A 10913-nucleotide genomic window follows, 5' to 3' on the forward strand; every position below is an offset into this window, starting at 1 on the left:
CAGCATTGCTTGGAGTACAGAATATTCAGGCATGTTTAATGATAATGTCCTTGTAATACATTTGAGAGGTAAATTCTAAAACAAAACTCTCACTGTCAGTTCTCCAGCCTGGAGAAGAGAAGCTTCATGTTAAGTTAGTGGTAGTATTGAAAATAGCATAACAGACTTGGAGTCTCGTCCATGTCCAGTCAAGAATGGTTTTAAGCTCTGATCATGCAGCTAGGAAAAAATTTCAGATGTACAGATGCAGAATGAGAAAATAAATTTACAAATTGTGGATTTCAACATCCCATCATGCTTTCTTCTCTATGTTAAAGGTAAAAGACGTTTTGACAGAGATCCATGTGGTTCTTGGTGAAGACTCTGGCCCACCAGGTAAGCCAGCTTATGGGCATAATGGCAAGGAGCAGGGACTCAGATGATACCGTTTAGGAGAAAGATCAACCAAAACAATTTTTTTACCTTTATGTCTACTTTCCCTAAGTTTAAATTTTTATAGATATCCAAGGTTCAAAAAGCAGATTCAATTTTGAACAGTTTCACAGATCTGAAGGAAAATCAGTATCAAAAAATACTTACCATAGCCACTTTGGAGAACAGTATGGAGGCTCCATAAAACTAAAAACAGAGCTACCATATGACCCAGCAATCCCACTCCTGGGCGTATATCCAGAAAAGATGAAAGCTCTAATTCAAAAATATGCATGTACCCCAATGTTCGTAGCAGCACTACTTACAATAGCCAAGACACAAAAGCAACCTAAATGTCCGTCAGCAAATGAATGGACAAAGATGTGGTATGTGTATACAATAGAACAGTACTCATTCATAAAGAATGAAATAATGCCATTTGCAGTAACATGGATGGACCTAGATATTATCATACTAAGTGAAGTAAATCACAGACAAATATTATTTGATATCACTTACATGTAGAACCTAAAAAATAACATACAAATGAACTTATTTACAAAGTAGAAACAGACTCACAGACACAGAAAACAAACCTATGGTTACCAGAGAAGAAAGTGCAGGGGGGAGGGATAAATTAGGATATAGGATTAACAGATGCACATTACCAAATTAAAGAAAAAAAATACTTACTGAAAAATTGTAATACATGTGGCATAGTTTGTAAGTTAGACTCTGTACTGCGTCTGGGCTCAAGTTAAGCGTGTCATGGATGACATTATAATGAGTGGGAGTGACAGTACCAGTGCCTTCTTTCACAGACTGACTCACAATAAAAAAGTCATACCTAGAATTATAGAACATAATTGGTATCAAGCTTATTTTAGAAGAAAAACAATGTAGCAAACCTAGTCTCTGAAGTAACAACTTACAGAAATCTATGATACAGAGTTTCCTTTATATTTAGAAGCCTGGCTAACTGTTGAGCAATGATTTGCTAAAGCAAATCTACAAAGGACAGTGAAATCATTGACAATTAATAACGCTCATGGGATGTAAACTCAAAAGCATATGCACTGATGCCTAGAGGCAGCAAACATCAAATTAGCACATTAGACATGGTCATAGGTAATGTGATTCAGAGATTCAGGGAAAGATGGGAATATCCATCCCTGCAAATCACCAGAATATATTCAAACTCCCTAAATTATATAAGTGGTAAGCTTAACCAATTTATTGTAAATATTGAATGTTTATATCATTTTATGTTATACTTTATGTTAATTGTACTTTTCATTTGCTTTGTTTTCTTCAATCCTTTCATGCCTTCTACTAGAAAAATCAGTGTTTCTGCCTTTCTTCAAATTTAATTCATTTCTCCCTATCTGTTGGTATGAATGTCCTGTTTTATTTCTTACTGTGGTTTTGCATAACTTTCTCATTTGCATAATTCACTTTACAAGTCTAAAGTTAACCAGAAGTTCTAGCCTTCTTCCTAACAACGGAATCATCTTAGAATGATCAATAAGTATTTGTCTGTTTTTAAAATTCTCTGAAAGGGCTTCCCTGGTGGCGCAGTGGTTGAGAGTCCGCCTGCCGATGCAAGGGACACGGGTTCGTGCCCCGATCCGGGAGGATCCCACATGCCGCAGAGCGGCTGGGCCCGTGAGCCATGGCCGCTGAGCCTGCGCATCCGGAGCCTGTGCTCTGCAACGGGAGAGGCCACAGCAGTGATGTCTTACCGCTAGGTTATTCATGACATTTTTTTTCTTAAATTTCATATATATGTGTTAGCATACGGTATTTGTCTTTCTCTTTCTGACTTACTTCACTCTGTATGACAGATTCTAGAAAAAAAAAAAAAAAAAAAAAAAGAATATACTTGAAATCAATGAAAAAATAGAAAATCTCGGCAAAGAAAGAGAAGATATAATGAAGAACCAAACGAAAAGTTTAGAACTGAAAAATACAATAATGAAAAATTAAAAGAAATTAATGGGTGGGTTTAAGATTAGGATAATGGAGACACAGGGAAATATCAATGACCTTGAAGACACAGCAATAGAAATTAACCCGTCTGCAGTCAAATGCTCTACCACTGAGCTATACCCCCAGAAATTACCCCAACTGAGCAACAGAAAGACAGCAGACTGATCAGTAATGAACACAGTCTCAGGGACATGTTATATTCACATCATCAGAGTCCTGGAAGAAGAAAAAGAAGGCGGGGTGAATAAGTACTTGAAAAAATAATGGCTGAAAAGTTCTCAAATTTGACAAAAGACACAAGCCCATAGATTCAAGAAGCTGAGTGAACTTCAAGCTGAACAGACCCAAAGAAATGCACACCAAGACACATCTTAGTCAGATTTCTAAGAACCAATGACAGAGAAAACAGTCTGGAAAGCAGTGAAAGAGAAATGACACACTATTTATCAGTGAAAAACTAAGTGATGGCGAATTTCTCATCAAAAATCATGCGAGCCAGAAGAAAGTGGCACACCATTTCTTGAGTACTGAAAAATAAGAACTGTCAACCTAGAATCCTAGATCTAGTGAAAATGTCCCTTAGGAATGTATGGGAAATGAAAACATTCTCAGATGAAGGAAAGGAAGAATAAAAGTGCTTTATTTGCAGACGACTTGATCGTCTATAGAGAAAAATCCCAAGGAATCTACCAAAAAAGAAAAACCAACACAAAACAAACAAAAAAACCACAATCCAGAGAACAACAAAACTCTAGAACAAATGATTTCAGCATTTTGCAAGATAGACATAAACTTACATAAAAATTAATTAAAATCAATTACATTTCAATAAACTACTATCAAAAATCCAGAAATAACAAAAATAAAATCACTGTATCAATAAAATAGTAATTAGGAGGAGGTGATCAGTTTATCCTGCACATAAGAACAGTCTGTGAGCTGGAAGCATTCAGACCCACAGTGGAATGAAGTTCAGAGATACATTGCTATAGAACTGCTTATACAGTGAAAATGCAGAAGTTGTTTATTCTTTACAAAGGTTGTTTATAGCATTGGGGTTTTTCCTAATGACAGGGGATTAGTTAAAAGCAGCTATCTTATTCCCATTTTGGAAAACAGTTTGTTTCATTTATGATTTTCAGAGGCATTTACAAGAAACAACCCAAGTTGAGTTTTGGTTACACAGCAGGATAAGCTAAATTAAGTATCAGTTATGTGGCTCAACAGGTTTTGTCTACTCGAGAGAATTTTCAAGTCCAGTCTCCATTTTGTATTTAATTTTAACACCAGCAATGAACACACGGACAAAATTAAAAATATTGATACAATTAACATTTACAACAGCTGAAAAAAAGAAATTCTTAGGTGTATTTCTAATAAAACATACACAGGATTTGCATGCTGAAAACCACACAACACTGTGAAAGAAATCAAAGATGATGTAGACAAAGGAAGCTGCATACCAGGGTCATGAATCGAAAGAGTCAACCTAGTAAACATATCAATTGCCTATGGATGATTTACAGGTTTAATGTAATTCCTATTGAAATACCAGCCAAGATTTTTATCGTTATAGATGAGATTATTACAATATTTATATGGAAAAGCAAAGGAACTAGAAGAGCTAAAACAAATTTTTTTTAAAAGAAGAAAATGGGAGGAATCAGTCACCTGATTTCACAACTTATTTTATAGGTACAGTAATCAAGACTTTGTGGTATCAACAGAAGAACAGGTGCATAGATCAATGCAAAATGATAGATAACTGAGAAATAGACCCACAGCAATATTCCCAACTGATTTTTGACAAAGGACCAAAAGCAATCAATGGATGAAAGATGTTCCTTTTCCAGAAACGATGCTGGAGCAATTGGACATCCAAAAAAAAAAAAAAAGCTACAACCTAAGTGTCACATGATACACAAAAAGTAATCAGAATGGATCACAGATATAAATGTAAAACTATAAAACTTTTTGGAAAAAATTCTGGAAGAAAATCTTTAAGATGTGAGGCTAGGCAGAGGCTTAGAACTGACACACCCAAAGTATAATCCTTAAAAGGAAAAACTGATAAACTGGACTTCATCAAAATTAAAATATTTTGCTCTGTGACCTTGTTAAGAGGAGGAAATAAACTGTAGATTGAGAGAAAATATTAGCAACAAACATCCAACAAAGCAGTATTGTCTAAATATGTAAAGAACTCTAGACATATCAGACATTACACTGAAGAACGGACAAGTACAGATTCTTTTAAAGCACAGATGTTTCTAATTTAAAAATCTTAGAATGTTTTAGGTCATATAGAAAGTTTCAGTAGATTCCAAAGACTCAGCATCATACAAACACATTATCTGTGTATAAAATAACTCTCAAAAATCAACAATAAAAAACAAACACCCTGGGCTTCCCTGGTGGTGCAGTGGTTGAGAGTCCGCCTGCCGATGCAGGGGACACCGGTTCATGCCCCGGTCCAGGAAGATCCCACATGCTGCAGAGCGGCTGGGCCCGTGAGCCATGGCCGCTGAGCCTGTGCGTCCGGAGCCTGTGTTCCGCAACGGGAGAGGCCACAGCAGTGAGAGGCCCGCGTACCGCAAAAAAAAAAAAAAAAATTTTAAAATTGGTAAAATTGGTAAAAGACATGAAAACAAAGAGGAATTTACAGAGAAAAAATAATTTTTGACATTCATTAGCTATCAGGGATGAAAACCACAATGAGATACCACTATATATCTGTCAGAATGGCTAAAATAAAAAATAGTGAGAACACCAAATTTTGCTGAGGTCAGAGAGGATCTGGATCACTCACAGATTGCTGGTAGAATGTAAAATGGTACAGCCACTCCAGGAAACATTTGGGCAGTTTTTACCGGTAAACTAAACATGCCCCAGCAATGGTGCATCTCTTTTTTCCCCAGAGACATGAAGACTTATGTTTACACAGAAACCTTGTACATGGATGTTTATAGCAGCTATATTCATAATAGCTAAAAACTAGAAAGAACCCAGATGTCCTTCAGTGGGTGAAAGGCTAAACTGACTGTAGAACGTCCATACTACCGAATAGTAGTTAGCCATAAAGACGAACAGACTATTTACCTAATATCTTTGATGAACTTTCAGAGAATTATGTGAGTGAAAAAAGCCCATCTCAAAAGGACTATATGGTGTAGTTACACAACATTCTTGCAACTACAGAGAAAAAAAAGTAGTGGAGGGGCTTCCCTGGTGGCGCAGTGGTTGAGAGTCCGCCTGCCGATGCAGGGGACACGGGTTCGTGCCCCGGTCTGGGAAGATCCCACATGCCACGGAGCGGCTGGGCCCGTGAGCCATGGCCGCTGAGCCTGCGGGTCCGGAGCCTGTGCTCCGCAGACCAAAAAAAAAAAAAAAAAAAAAAAAAAAAGGTATATTAGATGATAATTTTTTCTGTCTTCAATCATTTTGTTTCTCAGAGAATTTTATTTTTTTATTATTATTATTTTTTTTTTTGCGGTACGTGGGCCTCTCACTGCTGTGGCCTCTCCCGCTGCGGAGCACAGGCTCCGGACGCACAGGCTCAGCGGCCATTGCTCATGGGCCCAGCCGCTCCGCGGCATGTGGGATCTTCCCAGACCGGTGCACCCCTGCATCGGCAGGCGGACTCTCAACCACTGCGCCACCAGGGAAGCCCTAATATACCTATCATTTTTAACCTTCTTTAGGTCAATTCTTCCTTCTCGTCCAAATCATTCAAACCTTAAAAAATTCTGTTACTATTTGAATAAAAAGGAATCGTTAAAATAAATATGGCTTACCATTCCGTCCTAGTCACACCTAAATCAATAACCGTTCCTGGAGATGGATTGTTAAGTCTTCCTTCATCCTTTTCAATAAAAAATCTGATGTTTATTTGTTTCTTCACCATGAAAGTTAGTCTGACACTTAAAAGGTTATGATCAGTGTCACTCTGTTTGCTCTGCGTTATCTCAGAAGCATTCAGAGTGTCGAAAACAGCCCACACGTAGGAGCCATTAAAAGGAGTCTGCAGATGGTAGCTCTCCACACACCCCAATTTTACTGTCTTAGATCCAAGAGCCTGATTCAGGAAGTAAAGGAGGAGGTTTCTATTCATACCCATTCAGATCCTAGGGGAAGGGTCCCTTCCTCCCAAGGTCAGGATTACTTGTACTGTCTGTGCTGGGCACCAGGCTTCACTGACAAACAGGTGAGGCCAGAGAAGGGAACTGAGAGGAATCCCCAGTCCTGGGACATACAGAACTCCAGGATAAAGGAGCTGGATAAGTACAAACCATTGACAGGCTATGTTCATGGACTTTTAGGAATATCTGAGGTTAGCCAGCTCTCCTGCATCAGGGTTTGGAAGGAGATTAGAAAAAGAGAAAGAATCATGGGGTTCCATATGGGGAAACAACCTGCTACCGCAAGGCTTCAGTTCTGCTTTCTCCTCTGACGTGGGCATGGAACACAAAGGGGGAAGCCCTCTGTATCCAGCTTTCCAATTCACACATCACAATTGTTGTAGATATTTCCCCCTGCCCCCGGAAACTAAAATGTAAAGCTTACAAAATCTGCACTTCATGAGTAATATACCCACTTTTGTCCTCTGTAAGCATTTTCTAAGTAGGACTCCATCTGTTTTAGTTCTTGGTCAGTCAGTGCTTGAAGCTGTCCATCTCCCACTCCGTCTCGATACACAATGGTGGAATGTGGCAGAGATGAATTTTGTTCATACCAGAGCTTCAAGGCAGCTGAAAGGAAGTCAGAAACAATATAAATAAACCACAACTTGGAACAAAGTGGCCACTATTTTTGACAACTTCTGTGTTCATTTGTCAGCATGGTAGCTTTCAGGACACTGCTTAAGTCCTCAGTCTAGTCCATACTTAACAAGAGAATGAAAATTTTGAGCCATATAATTCTTTGTGGTGGTCAGGGGCAGAGAGTGTTGCTGTCCCATGCATGGTAAGACATTTAACAGCATCCCTAAACTTCTGTCCACTAGATGCCAATAGCACCTCTATCCCCACTGTGACAACCAAAAGTGTCTTCACTCATTGCCAGATGTCCCAGGTGGGGAAGCAGTATCTCCACCAGTATAGACTCAAGCCCTCCAGCCTCCACCAGGCACTGACTGTGCAAGCAGGTCGTCAGCCCATTGACAAGCTCCTGCCCCGATTGCTGGATGATGCATTGAGAGAACCACCTGTATGGAGAAAAATAAGCCATTAGTTTGGAAAACAAGATTAATTCAGAATCAAAATGATGAAATTAATCTATGACCAAAAAAAATTCACTATCAGTAGTTGAGGATCCAATTAAAGATCCATTATTATTTTTTTTTTTTTTTTGCGGTACGTGGGCCTCTCACTGTTGTGGCCTCTCCCGTTGCGGAGCACAGGCTCTGGACGCGCAGGCCTAGTGGCCATGGCTCATGGGCGTATCTGCTCCGTGGCATGTGGGATCTTCCCGGCCCGGGGCACGAACCCATGTCCCCTGCATCGGCAGGCAGGCTCTCAACCACTGTGCCACCAGGGAAGCCCTAAAGATCCATTCTTCATCCTGTTGCAGAGATCCAGGTATTGGTCTCTTCACATATCTTAGGAATTTTGTAACATTTTGAATGCACAGAAAGAGTAAGATAGAATGGAAACATTTGTTAACATTAACTACAAATTATACATGCTTTGAATACATATGACTCATATTGTTTCAGCTCCTGGGGAATTCCACAAAGTGCAAACCCAGTGTTTTTCTGGAGACTCCTACTTTAGTTCAATGTCTTAAACAATGGTTCATCCATATGAATCTGCTTTGGAGGGAGCAGTTTGCTTCAAAACAGTAATAGCTATTGTGACCACTGCTCAAGGTATCAAGTAAAATCACCTGTTTGTCTCGAGTTTCTATCCCCTTACTGCGTTTTTGTTTACTTCAGAGTATTAGAATGACCTGATAGGGTATGATGTATGTTTGCATCTTCATCTGAATCTGAACTCCAATGGATGGGATCAGGTATTTTGGCTTTACATTTTCACTGCTGCATTCTCAGTATTTACACATAGCAAGTGCTAAAAAATATCTATTGCATGAATGCAAGCTTAACTTTTTACCTATTATCACAACATTTTCTACTAAAAAAGGCAGAGTAAATCCATGTTACTGTATTTAGAGTATGACTGGGAAAAAAAAAAGATCCTTAAAGGATACTGTGGAATTATACCTGGTGGGCCACAAACAGCATTGAACATAGTGGTGGTTTGTGACTGTCCCACATACCATAATGCACAAGAGAAGAATATGCAAACCCATCTGCACTATGGGTTTTATTTTCTACTCTAAGCACAGAAAATAAAAGGTCCCTGGAGAAAAGGAGAATCATAGGATATAGAAGCACATCTCCTTATTCAGGTACATTATATACAAATTATGAAGACAAGATCTTATTATACCTACAGGCCACTGAGTATGTTCCCATATGTGTCTTCACCCACGTATATCCTAAGTGCTTCCTCATGTGTCCCTATGCAGAGGCTCACTGATCAAATTCTGCGGTTGGCAGAATTCTACCTGTCCTCATCCTTGGAACTTGTGAACATACTGAGATCTGGCCCCTGTGGTGATGTTATATGGCACAGTTGACTTTAGGATAAAGAGAGTCTCCAGATGGATGATATCCGACCTCATGAGCTCCTTTAAAATCAGCAAGTTTTCTTTGGCTGATGACAGAAGAGGAACATGGAGAGATTCAAAAGAGAACAATAGCACAGTGTGAATTGGCGGGTTGGAAGTTGGAGGGGAGACAGGGAGCACATCAGAAGGAACGCGGATGAAACTCTAGAAGCTGAGACTAACTGTAGGTGACAGCCAGCGAGGAAGTGGGGTCCTCTGTCCCACAATCACAAGAAAATTGGCTCTGTCACATCGACGTATGCTGGAAAGAGGATCCCAAGCTTCCAGGTGAGAATGTGGCTTATATGACACTTTTCACTCAGCCTTGGGACTTCCCTGGTGGTCCAGTGTTTAAGAATCTGCACTTCCTCCTCAGGGGGCATGGTTTCGATCCCTGGTCGGGGAACTAAGATCCCGCATGCTGAGCAGTGCAGCCAAAAAAACAAACAAAATCTTGGCCTTGTAAGGCCCTGAGAGCCACGCAGTGCCCAGCATCTGACCCACAGGACTGTCCATGGTCATGTGAGTGTCGTCTTAAGGTGCCATATTTTGTCATAGTTGTTAAGCAGCAATAGAGAATGATCAGAGGCTTCCATACAAAATGTTCTGGGAGCCTAACTTTGCCAGAAGATCAGGAGAGCACATCTCTAAGAACAACTTGTCCATGGAGCTTGCCAACAATGTGTGTTAGGTCCGCCTGTCCTATCTGGCCTCCAGATAGCTCCCCACTAAACACTGTCTGCCAAAGCTTACCCACCGCGTCAAGTCTGGATCGATGCTTGCCACAAATCCTGCGACTGACTTCCGTCAATGTATAATACCGTGGAAACAATCGATAGCAATGAACATTGCATTCTGCAACTTAAATTTTAAACAAGGTAGCAGATTGAGTTAGAACATGAAGCAAATTTCCAATTAAATAGGACCTTAACAAATTCTACCAAAGACGGATGAAAGCAAGAGAAGGCAACAAAATCCCCACGTACTTCTATATCCACCTTCCAGAGCGCACCTCCTAGCTTGCAGTTCATCTGCAGGGCAATCTTTGTAGCGATGGTCTCTCTAAGGTCCGTTTCAACACACACTGGCTTGGAATTGGGTAATTGACACACAGATGTCTTTTTACGCATCATAAATTTCTTTATTTTCAGTGGGCAGCAAGAAAAGGACCTTGAAAGAAAGCAAACATGACATTCCCCAAAATGCAAGAACACAATGACGTGAGAAATTGATGCGTGTCGAGGAAGCTATATAGGTGTAGCACTGACAAAGTAGAGACTATTTATTAAATAGATATCTGAATCCATGAGGGTGAAGGGTCTAGCATCACACTGCATTCAACAAGTGTGAGTGTGAGTGTATGGAAGAGACAGGCTGTGAGACAGGCATTTGGAAATATGCATCGATCCTTTAAACTTGCAAAACCCTTTCATCCTAGTCATTCCATTCCCAGGAGTCATTCCATTTCCAGAAGTTTATCATGAAGTCAACATGGACGGGTTAAAAACATAGACTGAACTATACCATCCTCAGGACAGTCACCGTCGATGGGATGATCACTCTGTGTGGGGCGCTTCCCAAGCATTCTACTTGATTCAGTTAATTCTCTCACCAATCGACTGAGATAAATACTGTTATCTGCCCCCACCAGCAAACAAACTTGGGGGCTGTTGTGGAAACTGCCTGATTTACAAGCAGCAGAGCAAGTTTCCAAACCCTCGCCAGGACCTCCAGTAGGACACTGAGCAGTTAAGAAGAGAGGCTACTGCTTGGCTTGTTTCCGACTAATGGGAAAAATCATCAGTATATTCTTTTTTTTTTTTTTTTTTTTTTTTTTTTTTTTTGTG

General features: G+C 40.0%; 1 protein-coding gene across 1 annotated transcript; it reads right to left on the reverse strand.

The window, feature by feature from the left end:
* Positions 1 to 306: 306 nt before the first annotated feature.
* LOC103070219 (piwi-like protein 3) lies at positions 307 to 10260 on the reverse strand. The gene is given in 9 exon segments (XM_007472149.1): positions 307 to 433; positions 1112 to 1258; positions 6195 to 6320; positions 6995 to 7148; positions 7533 to 7603; positions 9824 to 9927; positions 10053 to 10126; positions 10129 to 10194; positions 10197 to 10260. Coding segments are annotated over 9 exon segments (933 nt in total).
* Between the last annotated feature and the right edge of the window lie 653 nt (positions 10261 to 10913).

The sequence above is a fragment of the Lipotes vexillifer genome, unplaced genomic scaffold, assembly GCF_000442215.2.
Source record: "Lipotes vexillifer unplaced genomic scaffold, Lipotes_vexillifer_v1.1 scaffold691, whole genome shotgun sequence".
In the NCBI taxonomy this organism is placed as follows: domain Eukaryota; kingdom Metazoa; phylum Chordata; class Mammalia; order Artiodactyla; family Lipotidae; genus Lipotes; species Lipotes vexillifer.